We start from the raw sequence: 21,303 nt of genomic DNA, 5'->3' as shown, positions 1-21,303 counted from the left end.
TGATAAATAATTATGCAAATTGTCCTTAGAAATAATTCAATACAATTCTAATGGTTTTCACATTATTTTATTTCATATTTCAATTCGCTTGTATTATATCGATATACAGAAATATGAAAAGTTATATTATAGTTTCGCGTTCAATGGAAATTATTAATGACATCATTTGAAAAGGGTGACTTTACTTCGTTGAAAAATTAATTTAAAATTTATAAAAACGAAATGAAGGATGAAAACTTTCTACAAAATTATCTCTTTCATTTGAAGAAAATTTTCTAACATTTATATCAGTCATCTTTCGACCATCTTTACAAATTTATTAAAATATTTTACATAATGCTCTTTTCTGACAATTATTCCAATAATTTATTAGAGAAATATAAACAAAATAGCTTACATTCGTTCTGTAAGTGATATTAACAATAATTTTATTTTTTTAAATTCTCGGAAAATAGAAATATTTTAATAAAATAATTTCTCAAGTTATTAAAAAAAAAAAAATGTTAAAAAAAAAATAATTTATTAAATTAGAATATTTTAAAAGAATAAAAATTTACAATATTTTTACAGTGAATCGAGATAATTAAAGCATATTTTGAAATAGTTGGAATTTCTTTTTGTTTCGCTTTTTTTTTTGTCGGAAAAATGTATCGAGCGGATATTTCTCTTGTTATTTTAAAATATTGCGGTATATGGAGACCAAAATTTTTTTTAAAAGGAGCACAATTATTGTACAATATTTTTAGTATTATTATGGTGATTAATGTTTATATTTTTACAATTTCAACATTACTCTATTTATTTTTATCGAATCCAAATTTAGAGGATTTCACTGAAAGTTTATTTTATGTACTTGCTTTATGTACAGCATGTGTTAAAATAGCAATTGTTTTATTTAAACATAATGAAATAATAGAATTGCGAAATATGCTTCTCGACAAAAAATTATATCCACAAGATAAAATTGAATATAATATTCAAAACAAGTTTGACAAAATTGGAAGGTATCAAAAAAAAAAATTTTTATCTTTTCATTCAATTAAAATTATTAATAATCTATTTAATAATTTTTTTTTCTATATAAAAAAATTGAAAATTTGAAAAAAGTGATTTTTTCTAATAGAGTAGTGACAATTTTTTTTTTTTTTGTTTTCTATTTTCTATACTTTTTTTTATAATGAAAATTGTAAATTTTTATCATTTCCGTAGGAAAATTACTATTATCTTTTTAGCTTTTGCTTCAGTAACAATAATACTTAAAGCAACAGCACCATTGACAAAAGGTTCAAGCGCAATATTACCATATAAAGCATGGACACCTTATAATCTTGAGAATAGAATAATTTTTTGGTTAACGTATATAATTCAAGCAATAGGATCAACAACAGCTGGTCATATAACAATAGCAGTTGATACATTTATAATGGCAATGATGATTGAACTTTGTGCACAATTGGAAATTTTAATGTATCGTATGAAAAAATATCCTGAATTTTGTATGAAGACAAAAATTTACAATGATGGACAACAAAAGCAAAAAATTATACTTGGAATGTGGATTCAACATCACGAGTCAATTTATCGGTAAGAAAAAGAAAAAAATGATTATTATTATTTAAAGTAAAAAATTTTAATTTTTTTTTAGTTTTGGAAATAATTTAAACAATATATACAATTTGGCTTTTTTTTGTCAATTATGTGCAAGTACAATTGATGTATGCACAAGTACATATTTATTAACAACAGCAAATGTAACGACAACAAAATATTGGACAATGGTTTTTTCCTTAAGTGGAATTATGCTTCAAATTTGTCTATATTGTTGGCCAGGAAATGTTGTCATGGAAAAAGTAAATATTTCTAATTATTTAAAAAAATTTTTTTTTTCAGAAATGTATTTAATTTTTAATATAATAATTAAATAAAAATAAAAAATATGATTTTTAGAGCAAAGCAATTGGATATGCAGTTTATAGTACAGATTGGATTTTATTGCCAAGTAGCATAAGAGTAAATCTCGTTCATATAATAAGAAGATCAGAAAAACCAATTAAATTTACAGCGGTAAAAATTTTTCCCATGACCATTGAAACATTCACGTCTGTTAGTATTTCTATTTTTTATTTATAAGAAATTTTGTTTATAACAAAATTTTAATTTATAGAGAGATTATTTATACAGAAATTTTTGTTTCAGATTCTGAGAATGTCTTTTTCAATATATAATTTTTTGATGCAATCCTCGTAGTGAAAAAAATTTTTAATTTTTTCCTCGCACAAATAATCATTGAAAAAAAATCGTCAGCACTATGGATTTTTTTTGTGAAAATTTACAAAATCACAAATTATTTTTTTCATTATTTTTCTACATATTTTCATATTAACTATTTATAATAATTATAATTATTCTAATTATAATATTTTTTAAAATGAATTAATAAAAAATTATATATTAAAAATTAATTATGAAAAATTAGTTAATTAAATAAAATTTGTAATGCAATATTTTTTTGATAAGACTGTAAACACTTTTAAAGTTAAAAATAATTTTTAAGAAGAAAATACTTTTTTTTAACACATTGAGAGTAATTACATTTTTTTAAAATAAAAATATTGTTCGTTCGGACTATTTTAGAATTTGCTTTTAAGAGCGCAAGTCAATCCCTCCCCTTTTTAACTAATTATAATTTAATAATTCTCAATTGTATATAATTAACTACATATATGACGGGGTATAATTATAATAAGCCTTCTCATTATAAATGACAAGTGCGGAAGTTATTAAATCCACGTTGGATGAAATTAAATAATTTACAATCGAAGATAAAATACAAACCCTTCATTATAAATAAAATCAAGTCGTGGTTGTAAATTAAAATAATACTCGCCTTATAAAAATTATTATTATTTTCGATAATTATTTTTACAATTGTTTTTCAAACATATATTGGTATAATTATTTTATTAAATGAAAAATTAAAAACAAAATTATTTAATTTTTATTTTAAAAAATTGTTATTTATAAAATTATTTTAAAACAAAAATTATTTTCATGATACATTTTTTATTTATTGTTCGTATATAGTTAAAAAAAAAAAATTATATTGAAAAATGTATGGAGCTGAAATTTCATTTAAAATATTTACAATATTTGGCATATGGAGACCAATTAATTGGTCATCATTGATTGCAGTGTCAATTTATAATATTTTTACATTATCTATTATAATGCTCGTTTATTCATTGGATATTTCATTGTTCACATATCTAATAAAACATTCGTTAAATGATATTGAAAAATTTGCCGAGAGTTCATTTTGGTTTCTTGCAATATTTATTGTTTGTGTAAAAATTGCCAATATTTTATTACGACGAAATGATATTATAAATTTAACACAAATGTTGAATAGTGATTGGTTTCGTCCACGTGATAATATTGAATATTCAATACAGAAGAATTTTGATTATACGGGTAGGTGAGTAATTTAATTTTTCAATTTTATATTTTATTTTAATATCATAAATTTCAATTTTTCACATTTTTTCTAATTTGTAAAATATTTTAATTTAATTTTCTTTTTTTTTTGCTTTTTACAGAAGAAATACAATTTGTTTTTTGATTTTGGCTCTTTCAACATCATTAACAATGAATTTGGGAGAATTAACAAAGGGAATAAAGGGACAAAATGTTTCATTGCCATTTAAAGTTTCTTTGCCATATGATAGTGATTCTTTATTTTGGTTGACATATATAACACAAATAATTGGTTTAACAGCAGCAAGTTGTGTCAATGTTGCAACTGAAACTTTTATCACAATCATGATGCTACAGGCATGTTCCCAATTGAGGATAATTAGTTATCGTCTTGAAAAATTACCTCAATTACACAAAAATAATAATTATTATAACAATTATAATATCAATAATAATAAAAATAATAATATTAATGATAATGATAATGATAACAACAACAATAATAATAATAACAATAATAATAATAATAATATTAATGATAATAATAATAATAAAAATAATAATTTTTATTTAAATTACAATAATAATCGAAATCAAAATTTATGCTCCGTTGGAATTAATGAATCAAGAATTCTGAAAGAATGTATAAGGCATCATAATTATCTATATTTGTAAGATATATATATAAATTTAGAAAAAAAAATTTCAAATTAAAATAAGTAAAAAAAAATTGTGCGAATGAATTAAAAAATAATTTTTTTTTTTTGCAAAACTATTTTTCTATTATTTGTATTAAATTTTTTTGATTGTTAATTAAAAAATATATTTTTTGTATATTATATATCTAACATAAAATTTATAGATTCTGCGAAAAATTGAATGATATTTTTAGTTTTATGCTTCTTATTCAATTTGGTGGAACCATTGTCGATATATGTACAAATATATATAAATTATCAAAAGTAAATATAATTAATGCACAAACATTAGTTGAAGTTATATTGTTACCAAGTATATTAGTGCAAATTTACATGTATTCCTATTATGGCAATGAACTAAAGCTAAAAGTAAGAATTCTTTTTTTTGTTTATAGAATTTTTTTTAATTTCTATTTTCATTTTTTTCATTAATTTTTATTCTTTAATTGCCAATAATTTTTTCTTGCAAAAATATTAATTTATATTAATTTATATTAATGATAATAATAAGTTGAGAATTTTCAGATAAGTAAAATTGGAAAAAAAAATTAATAAACTTTTTAAATCGTAATATTGAGAGAAACAAAATTTTGTTTTGCAAAATAATTAACATTGATAGAAAAAAAAATTTTTGTTTTGCAAAATAATTAATATTGACAGAAATAAAATATTTCCTGCGAAATTTTTACAGAAATTATTTTTTGAAAAATAATTAATTTTTATGGAAAAAATTTTTTTTTTTTAATAAATAATTTGCAAAATAAAAAATATTCTAATAGGGTTTAATTTGTAGAGTTTGGAAGTGGCTGAACATGCTTATATGATAGAGTGGACTGCATTGACAAATAAAACAAAAAAAGGTCTTTTATTAATAATTGCACGTGCTAGAAGACCAATAATAATATCTGGTGGTTCAATGATAGCCATGTCACTTGATACTTTTGTTAATGTAAGTTTAATTTTATATTGAAATAATTAATAATTATAAATTTTTTTATTTTTTCTACCATCTTCAGATTTTACGTACCTCATACATGGCATTTAATATATTGAAAACTTCCTCAGCATAATTTTTCCAAAATAATTCAAATTAACAGAAAAAAAAAAGATAAGTTGACATTACTTTTTTTTATTATCATTTTATTTTTTACTATAATTATAATTATTTACTATTTATTACTAATTATATATACTAAATAATTATTTTCAATTTAAAATATTTTGATGCGTAGAAAATAATGTAGAAAAAAAATTTATTAAATTTTAAATAAAATTATGAAAATTAAAAAAATGAAAATTCATTTTTTTTTTAAATTATAGTAAAATACAAATTTTGTTGCTGACATTTTTTTTTCGATAGTGAAGTTAATTGAAAATAAAATGTATTATGAGAAAATAGAAAGACCTTTTGTGATATATTAAATAAAATAAAGGGGATAAAATGAAGGGTTGAAAATGAGACTATAATGTGATAGATATTAAAGAAATATAAATAATTTATAAAGGCACTAAAGAGTAAAATTGAAAATGCGACGTTATTATCTCATATAATAGAATTTTATTCATGTTCATAGTAACTTATTATTATCCCTCGTTTTATATATACGAAAGGGTGAAATTGAAAATTATATTCTCAAAGAGTTATAAGTTCTCAAAATTTTTAATAACAGTCTTGAACAAATCTTTCATCACTAAAGTCTAACTTCTACTATTCGTAACATTGAAATTAATTTTCCAAAAAGAAATATATTTTTAGCAAAAAAAAAAAAAAATTTAATTTTACAAAAAAAAAATTACTGAAATAAAATCTGCTATTAAAAAAAATATTATTAAATATGTTTAATATTTAAAATAAAAATAAGAAATGATGTGCACTAGAGAATGAATGTGAATTTTTTTTTTTTTTTTTTTTTTTTTTTTTATAGAAAATGTATAAAGCAGAAATTTCGATAAAACTTTTTACAATTGCCGGTGCTTGGAGGCCAAATAATTGGTCATTTTATATTGCAGTGATTTTTTATAATTTTTTTACAATTTTTGCAATTTTTCTTTTTTATTCTTTTGAAATTTCATTATTTATGTATCTTATTCTTCATACTTTAAATGATATTGATGAATTTGCCGAAGCATTATGTTGGTTTATTTCAACATTTGTTGTTTGTGTAAAAATGACAAATATAATATTACGACAAAATGATATTAGAAAATTAATAAAAATTTTAGATAAAAATTCTTTTCAACCACGTGACAATATTGAAAAAATAATGCAAGATAAAGTTGATTTTTTAGCAAGGTTTGTATTTTATATGAAAAAAAAAATTTGTTTCAAATAAATATTTACTTGAACCAATTTCTTTTTTTTTTTAATAATTATTGTTTAAAAAGAAAATAATAATAATAATAAAAATATTAATATTAGTATTTTTATTTTTTATTTTTTTTTTTAGTATTTTTTTTATTAGTATTTAGAAATATTAAATTAAAGAAAATTTTTTGGTACAAAAAAAAAATTAATATTTAAAATTTTTCTTTTCTATTAGAAAATATACGAAATATTTTTTTATTATTATTCTCACTACAATAGTAGTAGTGACATTTGGTGGATTAACGAAGGGAAAAAATATTACTTTGCCATTTAAAGCATCATATCCATATGATTATAATAATTGTTCATCAAAATTTTGGCTATCATATATTAGTCAATGTTTAAGTGTTTATTGTGGTGGTTTAGTGACTATTGGATTTGAAACATTTATTATGGTGTTGATAATTCAAATTTGTTCTCAATTAGATATTATTTATCATCGTCTTCAAACTTTACCATATTTGAATAAAAATAATATGTCTAATGAAACAAAAGAAGCTAAAATTATAAAAGAATGTGTATTACATCATAATTATATTTACACGTATGATTTTCATTAATTCAATTATTTATTTATTAAGTTGACGGGAATAATATATAATTTAAAATTTATTATAAATAAAATTAATTTTTTTTTAACATTTATTTAAATAATTGAATTTTATTTTTTAATACGAATTCAAAATATTAAAATTTTCTTTTTCTTATGAATTTATTATTTATTTAAATAATCGAAATTTTTTGCAATAAATAAAAATTTTCGTTTTCTTGATTTATTATTTTTTTTTTTCTACGATTTAGTATTGTCGAAAAATTTAATATGAAATAAATAAAAAAAAAAATATTTTATAATAAAATAAAAATATAAAAAGTTTTTTGTTTTCAATTTTCAGGCTTAGTGAGAAATTAAATGATATTTTTAGTATTGTATTTGGTGTTCAATTTGTTGGATCAATTGTTAATATTTGTACACTTGTTTATAGTTTAACATCAAGAAATGAATTGAATGATAAATTTTTTGCTCATGCTTTATTGTTACAAAGTATGTTATTTCAAATATATATCTATTGTTACGCGGGAAATGAAGTAATGTTAAAAGTATGTATTTATGAAAAAAAGAAAATTAAATTTTTTTTCAGGTAAAAAAATTGTTTGCAGCATAAATTAAATTTTTTTTATATATAATTGTTAATGTTTGTTTTAATTTTTTGTTTTCAAAATTAGAGCTTAAAAGTAGCAGATATTATCGATATTGTAGATTGGACAATGCTAGCAAGAAAAACAAAAGAGGGTCTTCTTTTAATTGCAGTGCGATCAAAAAAACCAATTATTATTTCAGGTGGTCCTATGATTTCAATGACACTCACCACATTTGTCACGGTATAATTTTTTTTTTCAAATTAAATTAATTAATTTGCAATTATTATATTTTGAATTAATATAAATAAAATAAATTAAAATTAAATAATTAATAGATATAAAAATTAATATACTTTTTATTTTTATTTGTTGAAATAAATAAATATTGAAAAAAATGTTTATTTATTGAAATAAATCTAAGTAAGAATTAAAAAAAATGTTTTTTTCAAAAAATATAAAATTAATAAAAATATTTATTGTTAATAGATTTTGAGAACATCATACGCTGCCTATAACTTACTTGAAAGTTCACATGCATAGGAAAAAAAAAAATGCACAAATATTTTATTAAAAAAAAAATAATAATGTAATTTAATTAAAAATTTATTTTAATTTAATAACAGTTTTATTATTTTAATTAAATTATTTAATTTACATGAAAATTTTTTCGAGTTTCAAAATACTTTTGGAGAAAAAAAAAATATATATGTTACATTTCACATTCGAAATTTCTGACTTCTTTACAGTAAAACGATGACACTTAATTTATGCACCGTGAATGAAATGGGGAGAGAAAATATATCTCTTTTGTTACAATTTTACATATGCAAATCACTATTAGAAATTATTCAAGAATTATATCGATAAATTTTCATATTATGTGAAAAAATTTAATAACTTGGAATAAATTCTTTGAAATAAAATTGAAAATAATATCGCGATACTTTGTTGGAATTAAATTATTAATAAAAAGGGAGATATAGGACGACAAAAACAATGGGAGATAGAAGTAAATGAAAGTCAATTTCGATATAAATATATGTCTTTATATAATCTACTAAGCCTTTGAGTATTATGAAAAAAAATTTTCAGAAAAATTTGCAAAAATTTTTTTTAAAAATTTAATTTTTTTTTTGTACGATTAGAATTTGTTTTTGTGATTAAAATGTATAAAGCAGAACTTTCACTTATGGTTCTTCAATTTATTGGTTGTTGGCAACCAAAATTTCCCTCACAATGTGTTTATATTTTATATAATATTTATTGTTGTTTTATGATATTTGTTATTTATTTTTTTACATTTACCACAATTATGTATTTATTTCGTTACAATTACAATTTAGAAGAGTTTACAGAAAATTTTTTCTTTTCACTTGCATTACTTTGCGCAACAATTAAAATTGGAAATTTATTAATTAAACGTAATAAAATTATTGAATTAATTGAAATGTTAATTGATGAAAGATTCAATCCACAAGATTATATTGAATTTCAAATTCAAAATAAATTCGACAAAATTTCCAGGTACTTATTATTTTTTATTTATTTATAAAAAAATTTATAAATTATATTTTTTTATATTTATTATATAAATATATTTATAAATTCTAATTATTATTTTATTTAAATTATAAATTATTTTTTCTCATTCCAAAAAAAGGAGAAATTTTTTTTTTATGATTTTTTAAAAATATTAAAATTTTTTTTTTTTTTTTTGATTAGAAATGGAACAATAATGTTTCTTGTATTGGGTGGTACGACAATAATTTTAAAAGCAACGGGACCATTGATTAATGATAACAATAAAATGTTACCTTATAAAGCATGGATGCCTGATAAATTTGAAGAAAATTTATCATTTTCGATGATATATGGACTTCAAGCTATTGGTTCATTTGGTGCTGGACAGGCATCAATAGCTATTGATACATTTGCAATGACAATGATGTTGCAACTTTGTTCACAATTGGAAATATTAATGCATCGTATTAAAAAATATCCTTATCATACATTGGAAAGAAAGATTTACAATAATTTTTCACAAAGAGAAAAAAATATTGGCATTTGGGTACAACATCATCAAACCATGTTTATGTAAGTGTAAAGTTTATTTTTTACGATATCCAATTGTTTTGTGGTCCACCATCTGAAACCAAAAAAAAAAAAAATAACATTAATTAATTATTTTTAAATAAAAAAAATTTATAAACAATATATTTTTTTCAATTATTTCACAAAAAAGTAAATGAAAAATAGTTGAAAATTTAGGGCATTTAATTATTTAATTTAAATATTTTCAAAACATTAATTAAAAAAAAAAAAAAAAAAAAAAAAAAAATTATGAAAAAAATACAAATAGGATTTTAATCAAAAAATTCGTTTTATTTAAGAATTAAAAATATTATTATTATTGTTTTTATTTTTATTATTTTATTTTGATTTTTATTATTTTTTATTAACTATTAATAATATTATTATTAAATTGCAATGCAGATTTGGAGAAAAATTAAACGACATTTATTGGTTTGTATTTCTCTTTCAAGTTTTGGTAACAACAGCGGATGTTTGTACAAGTTCTTATTTATTGGCAACAATAAAAGTAACTTCTGAACAATATTGGACAATGATTTTTTCACTAATGAGCATTCTATTTCAAATATCAATATATTGTTGGCATGGAAGTATGGTAATCGAAAAGGTAATGAAATTTTTAATTTTATCACACTAAAATGCAAAATATAAAACAAAAAAATTATTTTCCTTTTTAATGTAAATTTTTTTTTAAATTTTTTAATCTCCTTTGAAATTAAAAAAAAAAAAAAAAAAAAAATTTCAATAGAGCAAAGATATTGGCAATGCAGTATACATGTCAAATTGGATTCTATTGTCAAATAATTCGAGAGAAAATTTAATACAAATAATTAGACGTTCTACAAAACCAATAATTTTGAATGCCGGATGGTTTGCTCCAATGTCTATTGAAACTTTTTCAACGGTTTGTTATAAATTTATAATTTATGATTCATAATTTACAATTTACAATTTACAATTTACAATTTACAATTTACAATTTACAATTTACAATTTACATTTTACAATTTACAATTTAAAATTTACAATTTTGAATTTACAATTTACAATTTTTAATTTATAATTTATAATTTATAATTTATAATTTATAATTTATAATTTATAATTTATAATTTATAATTTACATTTTGCAAATTAAAATTTTTTATTTGTTATTTATAATATTATATAAAAATTATATTTTTTGATGAATTTAAAATTTTTTTATTTATTTATTTATTGAAAATATAAATTAAATATATAAAATATATAAATTAATTAATTAATTTTTTTTACATTTTAGATACTTCGACTTTCATATTCAGTCTACAGTTTATTAATTTAAGGAAAAAATTAAAAAAAAAAAAACAAAATTTGTAAATGAAAATTAATTTTTAAAATAAGAGAAAAATTTGTTTTATACATAAAAATAAAAAAAAAAATTGCATGTGAGCTCCTGTAGCTTTAAGTAAACTCCGATTACTATTTTGTGGGACAAAGGACAATTTTTTTTTTTCATTCAGCGCAAGTCTCGTTAAATATTTGATATCGTCAATTTATACGCACATTATATAAATCCTCTGTTATCTATTTTTTTTCTTCCAAGAATATAGAAGAAAATTATTATTTATATTAAAATAATGCCTAGAAAAAAAAGGTTTAACATATTTTTGTACTTCTCTTTATATAAGTCACGCAAAAAAAAAAATAAATTACTGTTTTGCAACATTTTACGAGACTGAAATATATGCAAATTATCCCAACTATGTATAGGTCACAATTCTTTATATACATATTTATTACAATTGAAAGAGAAAAAAAAAAAAAAATAAAAATCAATTTGAAATAATATACTCAAGATAAAACGTTTTCAAAATAATATTTTGAATTATTAAACAGAGTTGCTTGTAATAGATTCTTATATTTTACTCTCATTTTACAAATTCAACGGGAATTATTAACTAATTTTTTTTTTTTTTCTTTTTTAGAGTAGAGATGATAAAAATTATTTTCCAACAGTATAAAAAAAATCCCTGAGAGATTAAAAAACCCTACAAAGATTATAAATAATTTTAATTTAATTTAGAAAATAAAAATTCTTTTAAATAAAAAAAATAAAATAATGTCCAATAATAAAAATAGTGGTGAAATTTATATTGGTCAAATTTCATTAAAAATTTTTAAATTTTCCGGAACATGGGAACCATTTGATTTAACAAGAAGATGGAAATTAATTTTTTATCAAATTTATTCAATTTTTATACTAACAATATTTATAATTTTCACATTGTCCGTTTGTATAAATTTATTTCAAAAACATGATAATATTGAAGAATTATCGCAGAGTTTATTTTATTCATCAACTGTTTTAATGACATTAATAAAAATGATAATTCTTATTAAAAGACGTGATATATTTAGAAAAACACAAAAAATGCTTATGTCTGAAATTTGTCGACCTCGTGATTTTTGTGAAATTGAAATTTTACATAATTATTCATTAAAAGGAAGGTGATTTTTTTTTCTCCTTTTAATAAATAAGAAAAAAGTATCTAATTTTATTTTTATTTTTTGAATATAAAATTTTTTTTGCACAATTTGTAAATATTAGAAAAATAATATAAAAAAAGAAAACAATTTTTTTTTGTATTAGAAAAATAATAAAAAAAAAACAATTCTGAAACCGAAACTAATTTCTGGTTTCAGAATTTTTTTTTATATGACTAATTTATTAAATAATATATTGTTATATAGGAAATTTTCCATTTGTCATTTGATAGTGGTTTATGTAGCGGGAACAATGGTTTTATCATTGCCATTAATAACAATGTCAAAAAAATTAATTCTTCCAATTCCTTATTGGATACCATTTTCTCTTGAAACAAAATTTGTTTATTTTTTATCATATCTTCAAGAAATAATTGGTGTCATTATAATTGTTAATATTAATGGAGGAATGGAAACATTGGCATTGTCAATTTTATTACAAATATGTGGCCAATTGGAAATTTTAATATATCGTTTGAATTCACTTTCAAAATTAACAAAAAATAATGAAAATAATAATAATAATAATGTTAAATATTATCAAGAAGCTGAAATTACTAAGGATTGTATAAAAAGTCATCTTTATTTACATGCGTCAGTTGTATAATATATAATTTTTAAAATTGTTAATTTTAAATAAAATTAATATTTTTAATTAAATATTTTATATTTTAATTATAAAATAAAATTTTTTATTTATTTATAAATTTATTTATTTAATTTATCATCATTTACAGAATTGGTGAAAATATAAATAAACAATTTGGAATTTTGATTTTTATGCAATTTTTTGCATCAATGATACTTTTGTGTATTATTATTTATAATGTATCAAAAATGAGTTTAACCAATCATCAAAGTTGGTTAATGATATGTTTTGCGGGCAGTTATACATTACAAATTTTTATCTATTGCTATTTTGGACAACAAGTGACCGAAAAGGTAAAATTATTTAATTAATTATTTTAAAATAAATAAATTTGTAATAATTATTTAATTTAAAAATAAATAAATTTGGAATAATTATTTAATTTTAAAATAAATAAATTTGTAATAATTATTTAAAAATAAATAAAAATAATTATCACCAAAAAATTTTTCCATCGAAATAATTTTTTTTTTTTCAATTATTTTAAAATAAATTATTTTTTTTATTATAAATTATTATTGTAAAACTATATATAATTTATCAATTAAATATAATAAAAAAATATTTAAAAATTAAAATTTTCTTTTTGTAAAGAGCACAGAAATTGGAACAGCTACATATTTTATAAATTGGAATTCATTAACACTAAACACAAAAAAAAGTCTTATAATTATAATGATGCGATCTGTTCGACCAATTAAATTAACTGCTTCATCAATTATTGTCATGTCATTGGAAACTTTTATGAAAGTTTGTATCATTTTTAGTTTTTTTTTTTTTACACATTTCAAAAATAATATTTTCATAATTCGAAAGATTAAAAATTTTAAACTTAATTTTTTTTCAGATAATGAAAACATCTTATTCGGCTTATAATTTGTTGAAAAATAATTAATTATATACGTAATCAAGAGTAATAAGAAAAAAATAAATTAAAAAAGAAAATATGTGTACTTCTTGTACTAAAAACCTGGAAATTTTTTTTATCTAAAAAAATTATTACTAATTTTTATTTAAAAAAAAAAAAAATTTTTATTTATTATTTTTATTATTAGAAAAGAAAAAAAGTATCGTTTTTCTAAAAATTAATTCGCAAAAATTTGGACAAAATTATTAATTTTGTAAATTAACAATTTCGAAAAAAGTTTATACTAATTTCTTTAGAATTTTTTTTTTTTTTCAATATTTTAAAAATATTTCTTTATACAAAGAAAAAAGTGAACAAAATGACTCTATATACAAATACATTTTATGCCATTTTATGGCAAAGGGTTTCTTTACACTTTATGCGCAAGACAATATTTCTGTCGTAAATATATAATTTTCTATTATTCGCGAATAAAATATAAAGGGGAAAATTGAGGCAATTTATTCTTTTTTTTTTCTATCACTGAAAATACAATTACATATATACTATTTTTACATATTTTTCTATAATGAAATATTTTATTATGCAAATTGTCTCAAAATATATAGAGAAGAAAAAAAAAATATTTTATTTGCAAAAGAGACTTAGTTTTTATTTTAAGTAAGCAAAAATCAATTTCAAATAATAGAGTAGTTTTAATATATATGAAACAAAACTCTTTGCAAAAAATATTATTTTACATCGAAAATTATTGTGAGAATTATTATTTATCCCTATGAGGGATAATAATGCAAAATTTTTAAATCTGCAACAGTTTGTAAAACTTTTTATTCGAAACAACAAATGACAAAAAAAAAAAATTCCTTACATTAAAAATATATTTCAAAAGAATTAAAAAATATTATTTTTTTTTATTTTACAAATTAAAAAATATTATTTTTTTTATTTTACAAACTAAAAAAAAATGAATGAAAAAATTTTTCTAAATAATGAAAAAATTTATACAGGAGAAATTTCATATACATTGCTTAAATTATCTGGAATTTGGGAACCATCTAAAAAAACATCAGAATGGAAATTAATTGTCTATCAATTTTATTTCATCTGTTCAATATTGTCACTTTTTACATTTACTTTTTTTATGTTTATTTATTTATTTCAAAAACATGAAAATATCGAAGATTTACAGCAAGGTGTTTTTTATTTTTTCACCATTTTCGTTGCATTTATTAGACAACTAATTATTACGAAAAAACGAAAAATATTTTTAAAAACAGATGAAATGTTTTTATCGAAAATATGTCGACCTCATAATTTTCATGAGAATGAAATATTGCAAAATTGTTCTCAGGCAGGAAGGTAAAAAAAAAATATTTTTTTTTTTTTGTTCTAATTTTATAAGTAGGTAGATATTTTTTTTTTATTATTTTTCCTGCCTTCTAATTTTTTATTGTTTGGTTAATTATTATTATTTTTTTTTTTTAGGAAAAGTTCGATTTATTATTTTATAATAGTTGGCACAACAGGAACAATATTAATTTTATTGCCATTATTTTCAATGCCAAATAAAACTCTTCCAATTGCATGCTGGTTACCAATTTCAATTGAATCAACATTATTTTATTCAATAGCATATTTTCATCAAATTATTTCCATCACAATAATAGTATTTATTTGTATTGGCACGGATTCATTAGCATTAACATTGATGTTACGTATTTATGCTCAATTGGAAATAATAATTTATCGTTTAAATTTACTTTCACGTTGTGAAAAAATTAATGAATTTATTTCAATTGACAATAATTATGATGTGAAAATAATTAATTGCCTCAAGCATCATCGTCATATTTATTCGTAAGTTTGAATTTAATAATTTTTAAATCTTCCCGTGTGGAAAAGTGATGTGGGCCCCCAGCGGGGGCCCTTATGGATCGCCCTCATGCCATGAGGGCCGCATATGGATGATCCATAGGGGCCCCTCATGGAAACGACATGCTCATCGATGAGGGCGCCCGCATGGGCGATCCATGAGGGTGCCCCTACGGGCGCCCTTATGGGCCCTCACGTTTGCCCTCATCTTGCCCTCAAGTTTGCCATAATGTTTTTTAATCAATAATATTAATAATAAAAGTTAATTAATAATAAATAAGCTTAAGTTATGAATAAATAACATATTTATTTAATAATTATTCAATTTTAAATTAAATTCTTACTCAAATTGAATTTATTAATTAACGTTCTAATTAATTAACTGTCGGATATAATTAAAAGTAATAATAAATTAATTAATTAAAAAATTAAAAAATATTTAATTTATGCATACTATTAACGGATATTTTCATTTTTCAATTAATTCATACATAGAATTAATGATTAAACGCAAACCTGAGAAATAAATAAATCTAACGCATGGGGGGAATCGAACCTACGACCTACGGACTATGAGTCTAACGCTTTACCAACTACGCTACGCACGCTACTTCAAAACGAATGCTAACTTCTTGATGCTATTTAAACTTCAAAAATACCTAACAAAGAAAAGTGCTTAACATCATTTAGTTAAAGTTAAGATATTAAATTATATTTTCCAATCAAATGCAATTTATAAAATATAATTAATTATATGCTTTATGATTATTATCATCAATCATCTCAGGTGAATTTTCAAAAAAGTGTAAATATATTTTTATTAAAAACGCGTTTTTCGTTGTTTTGAATCATTGGAAACATTAATTTTTTGGTGATAAAAAAATATTTGACTTTTGGACTTAGAAAATTTTGCTAATCGATCATGAGGGCGATCCATGCGGGCCCCTACGGTGGCCCTCATCTATTTTGCCATAAGTGTGAGTGTTATTTTCAAAAAAGTGTAAATATATTTTTATTAAAAACGCGTTTTTCGTGGTTCTGAATCATTATAAACATTAATTTTTTGGTGATAAAAAAATATTTGATTTTTGGACTTAGAAAATTTTGCTAATCGATCATGAGGGCGATCCATGCGGGGCCCCTACGGTGCCCCTCATGGATTCGCCATATGGATCAGCCCTCATGGGCCCCCGCCGGGGGCCCCGAACTCTTGAGGGCAAGATCGTGGCTTTTTCCACACGGGTTGTCAATTTTTTTTAGTTATTTTTATTTTTTTTTTTTTTGAGTAAACATTTGGAGATAAAAAATTTTATATTTAATTGTTCCAAATATTGAGGCATTAAATTCTGTATTAAAAAATTAATTATAGAAATTTTTTTTTTTTTTTGCAGAATTGGTCAAAATGTAAATAAACAATTTGGAGCAATAATTTTTGTACAATTTTTCTTTTCTACTGTTGAATTATGTTTTATTATTTTCAATTTGTCAAGAATGGATTTAAATAATTGTGACAGTTGGTTGATGATATCTGCATTATCGAGTTATACTTTTCAAATTTTTATTTATTGCTATTATGGTGATAAAATGACGAAAAAGGTAATTCGTATTTTTTTAGTTTAAAAATATTTTTTTTTAACATAATAATTATAATAATAAAATTATTATTATTATAATTAAATTTAATATTTAATAATATTTAAATATTTAAATATTTAATATAATAATAAAATTATTATTATTATAATTATTTATTACAAAATTTTATTAATGTAATTATTTATTTTACAATTTTGTTATACAATAATAATCATTATTTTTATTTATTTATTATTTATTTTTTATTTATTTTTTTATTTATTTTTTATTTTTTTTTTAATTTATTTTTTAATTTATTTTTTATTTCTTTTTAAAAACATTTTTTTCTACTCAAGAGTTTAGATATTGGACTAGCAGTTTATTCAATAAATTGGGATGAATTAACAATAAATACAAAAAAAATTCTTGTAATTATAATGATGCAAACTGCACGGCCAATAAGATTGACTGCAGCATCCATCATTGTTATGTCATTAGAAACATTTGTAAAAGTTTGTATACAATTTTTTTTTAAATAAATTAATTACTTTTCATATTGTAGAAAAATTCATATACATTCCAAAAAGAGTTTAATAATAATAAAAAAAATATTTCAAAAATAAAATTTTGTTCTTTTAATTTATTTTTTTTTGTATCAAAAAATGAGTACTCTCAAAAAATTTATAAACTATTTTTTATTTTTCAGATAATGAAGTCAGCATATTCAGCATTTAATTTATTGAAAAACAGTTAAAAAAAAGGCGTTTATTTAAAATTAAATTAAAAATTTATTTTTAATTTAGATGACAAACATTTGTTCAGTTTATATTTTTAAATAAAAAAATATCTAAATTTAATTTAAAAATATTATTTTTGAATAATTTATTGTAATTCAATTTCTAATTTTATTAAATAATTACTAATTTTTTAATTCTAAAAAAAATTTTTTTTTTCTTCTATAAAAAAGAGAACACTGTGACAATTTAGTTTGCGCCATTTTACAACAAAGAGTGTTTTACACTTATGCGCAATTTTCTTCTATATGAACTTTGAGAATAAAATATTAAGAAGAAAATTGAAACAATTTTTTTTCCATCATAAAAAAATTTTCCAGTCACGCAAAAAAAAAGAGTAACATATACTAATTTTATATGTAAATTTTTCTGTATTGAAATAATTTATTATGCAAATTATTCCAAAATATAGAGAAGAAGAAAAATAATACACACAATGCTTTAGGTTTATTTTAGTAAGCAAAAATCAATTTGAAATAATAGAGTAATTTCAATATAGCAAAAATATTCTTGAGAAAAAAGACATATTTGGAATTATTAATAGTGTGTCGATAGCAATAGAACACTTTTTTTTGTTGTTGTTGTATTATATTTCTCGCATTGAAAATTGCTCACAAATTATTTATTACCTGATAAGGGGGAGAAAAATATTGTTCAGAATTTATCTAACAGTCTTAAAAAAATTCTTTCTTGATATATCAATCAAGAAACATTTTTTATAGGTATTAAAAAATTTTTATTTATATTCAAATTTTCGAATTTCATAAAATTAATTTTTTTTATTTTTACAGATAATGTCTGATATTAATAATAATAATAATAATGAAGAAAAAATTTATACAGGAGAAATTTCGTATACATTACTTAAATTATGTGGAATATGGAAACCAATTGATTTTACTTCAATATGGAAATTAATTGTTTATCGTTTTTATTCCATTTGTGTTCTATTGTCATTTTTTGCATTTGCTTGTTTTCTATTTATATTCATGATTTTTGAACATAATAATACTGAAAATTTAGCATTAAATTTATTTTATTTTTGTACAATTTTTGCCGCATTCATTAAACAAATTATTATTGCCAAAAAACGAAAAATATTTATAAAAACTGATGAAATGTTTTTATCAAAAATATGTCAAGCTTGTGATAATCGTGAAAATGAAATATTGCAAAATTGTTCCCGAGCGGGAAGGTAATTCAAAAAAAAAAAATTTATTAATCTTTAAATTTAATATTTAATTTAATTAATTAATTGGATCGTTAGATAGTTAGTTAATTAATAAATTAAAAATTTAAAAATTTAAAAATTTACAAGATTGTAAAAAATTTTGAAAACTAAAAATATAAAAAATTACCGACACAGAAATCTATCATACCGACGTGAGGGTGAGGTAGATTTCTGTGTCGATAATTTTTATTATTTCATTTACCAAAAATAACTGTTTTACCATTAGTCGATAAGGAAGATTTTATATAAATAATTTAATTATTTTTCTTATTTTTATATATATATATATAGGAATATATCGATTTATTATTTAATATTGGTAGCTACTTCAGCAATAATGGCAATGTCGTTACCAATAGTTTCATTACCAAAGAAAATTCTTCCCGTGCAATATTGGTTACCATTTTCAATGGAATCAAAAATTGTTTATTCCATTGCATATTTCCATCAAGTTTTTGTTTTAAATATGATAATATTTGTTTGCGTTGGTACGGATGCTTTAGCATTAACTGTAATGTTACGAATTTGCGCCCAATTGGAAATAATAATTTATCGTTTAGATTTAATTTCTCATAATGGAAAAATTAATAAATTTATTTCTATTAATTATAATAAAGAAGTGGAAATTATCAATTGCCTAAAGCATCATCGTCATGTTTATTCGTAATTATTTATTTATATTAATAATTTTCCATTTTGGAAAAAAATGAAAAAAAAAAATTTTTTTTTAATAAAAATAAAATAAATTTATTTAAATAATTTTTCTTTTTTGCAGAATTGGTCAAAATGTAAATAAACAATTTGGAGCTGTGATTTTTGTACAATTTTTCGTTTCTATGGTTGAATTATGTGTCATTATTTACTATTTGTCAAAAATAAATATAAACAATGGTGACAGTTGGTTGATGATATCTGCATTATCGAGTTACACTTTTCAAATTTTTATTTATTGCTATTATGGTGATAAAGTGACGAAAAAGGTAATTCATATTTTTTCAGTTAAAAAGTATTTTTTTCAACATAATAATTAAATAAATATAATATTTATTTATTATATATTTTTATTATATATTTTTATTATATATTTTTATTATTATATTTATTTAATACATAATTTTATTATTATAATTATTTATTACAAATTTTTATATTATTATAATAAATTATATAATTTTTTATATAATTTTATTGTTATAATTATATTTTTTTATTATTTTATATAATTACTATTATTATTTTATATTTATTTTAATTTATTTTAATTTATTTTAATTTATTTTTAATTTATTTTTTAATTTATTTTTTAATTTATTTTTTTATTTATTTTTTAATTTATTTTTTATTTCTTTTTAAAAACATTTTTTTCTACTCAAGAGTTTAGATATTGGACTGGCAGTTTATTCAATGAATTGGGTCGAATTAACAATGAATACAAAAAAAATTCTTGTAATTATAATGATGCAAACAACACGGCCAATAAGATTGACTGCAGCATCCATCATTGTTATGTCATTAGAAACATTTGTGAAAGTTTGTGTAAAATTTGTTATAAATTAATTAATTTTCACTTAGTATATATCGTAGAAAAAAATATATACATTGAAAAAAAAAATGTTTAATGTTAGTAATAAAAAAAAAAAAAAATTTTAACTAAAATGATTTTTTTTGAAATTATTAAATTTGGCTCAAAAATTTATAATCTATTTTTTTGTTTTTCAGATTATGAAGTCAGCCTATTCAGCATTTAATTTATTGAAAAATAGTTAAAATAGTTTATTTAAAATTTTTTTTTTTAAATTAAAATTAAATAATTAAAATTCAATTTAAAAGTTATTCTTATAATTTAGAATATAATTTTTAACGATTTTATTTTGTTTATAATTTTTAAATAAAAAATGTCGAAATTTAATTTAAAAATATTATTTATGTTTGAATAATTTAATTAAACCAATTTAATTAAATTCCTAATTTAAATAAATTCCGAATTTGATTAAAGAATTTCTAATTTTTTTTCTGACTT

At 19.8% G+C, this 21,303-nt stretch overlaps 5 protein-coding genes across 5 annotated transcripts; all 5 read left to right on the top strand.

Moving 5' to 3' along the window:
- The first annotated feature begins 587 nt into the window (after positions 1 to 587).
- LOC127283154 (uncharacterized) lies at positions 588 to 13,848 on the top strand. The gene is made up of 17 exons (XM_051307844.1): positions 588 to 1,004; positions 1,210 to 1,584; positions 1,646 to 1,850; positions 1,948 to 2,103; positions 3,129 to 3,475; positions 3,597 to 4,145; positions 4,337 to 4,541; positions 4,966 to 5,121; positions 6,098 to 6,102; positions 9,400 to 9,771; positions 10,171 to 10,375; positions 10,517 to 10,672; positions 12,062 to 12,258; positions 12,502 to 12,888; positions 13,032 to 13,236; positions 13,538 to 13,693; positions 13,791 to 13,848. The coding sequence occupies exons 1-17, from the start codon at positions 646 to 648 to the stop codon at positions 13,836 to 13,838; spliced, it is 4,083 nt and encodes a 1,360-aa protein (XP_051163801.1). The 5' UTR covers positions 588 to 645; the 3' UTR covers positions 13,839 to 13,848.
- On the top strand, positions 5,070 to 8,231 carry LOC127283214 (odorant receptor 67c-like). Its single transcript, XM_051307932.1, has 6 exons — positions 5,070 to 5,121; positions 6,396 to 6,465; positions 6,713 to 7,081; positions 7,431 to 7,635; positions 7,762 to 7,917; positions 8,164 to 8,231. Exons 2-6 carry the CDS (start codon positions 6,437 to 6,439, stop codon positions 8,215 to 8,217), a joined length of 813 nt encoding a protein of 270 aa, XP_051163889.1. The 5' UTR covers positions 5,070 to 5,121; positions 6,396 to 6,436; the 3' UTR covers positions 8,218 to 8,231.
- Positions 8,438 to 9,775, top strand: LOC127283215 (uncharacterized). The gene is made up of 2 exons (XM_051307933.1): positions 8,438 to 9,201; positions 9,400 to 9,775. Exons 1-2 carry the CDS (start codon positions 8,843 to 8,845, stop codon positions 9,773 to 9,775), a joined length of 735 nt encoding a protein of 244 aa, XP_051163890.1. The 5' UTR covers positions 8,438 to 8,842.
- A 3,232-nt stretch (positions 13,849 to 17,080) lies between the features above and the next one.
- Positions 17,081 to 18,123, top strand: LOC127283216 (odorant receptor 2a-like). The gene is made up of 3 exons (XM_051307934.1): positions 17,081 to 17,279; positions 17,615 to 17,770; positions 17,965 to 18,123. Exons 1-3 carry the CDS (start codon positions 17,175 to 17,177, stop codon positions 18,010 to 18,012), a joined length of 309 nt encoding a protein of 102 aa, XP_051163891.1. The 5' UTR covers positions 17,081 to 17,174; the 3' UTR covers positions 18,013 to 18,123.
- A 571-nt stretch (positions 18,124 to 18,694) lies between these two features.
- On the top strand, positions 18,695 to 21,050 carry LOC127283153 (odorant receptor 46a-like). The gene is made up of 6 exons (XM_051307843.1): positions 18,695 to 18,774; positions 18,844 to 19,247; positions 19,575 to 19,946; positions 20,059 to 20,263; positions 20,658 to 20,813; positions 21,003 to 21,050. Exons 2-6 carry the CDS (start codon positions 18,847 to 18,849, stop codon positions 21,048 to 21,050), a joined length of 1,182 nt encoding a protein of 393 aa, XP_051163800.1. The 5' UTR covers positions 18,695 to 18,774; positions 18,844 to 18,846.
- Positions 21,051 to 21,303: the final 253 nt, after the last annotated feature.

This window comes from Leptopilina boulardi, unplaced genomic scaffold, assembly GCF_019393585.1.
Source record: "Leptopilina boulardi isolate dan_hultmark-lab unplaced genomic scaffold, ZJU_Lbou_2.1 LbouV2_31, whole genome shotgun sequence".
NCBI classification, from domain to species: domain Eukaryota; kingdom Metazoa; phylum Arthropoda; class Insecta; order Hymenoptera; family Figitidae; genus Leptopilina; species Leptopilina boulardi.
Note: the sequence above shows the minus strand (reverse complement) of the source record. Positions and strands in the feature narration are given on the sequence as shown.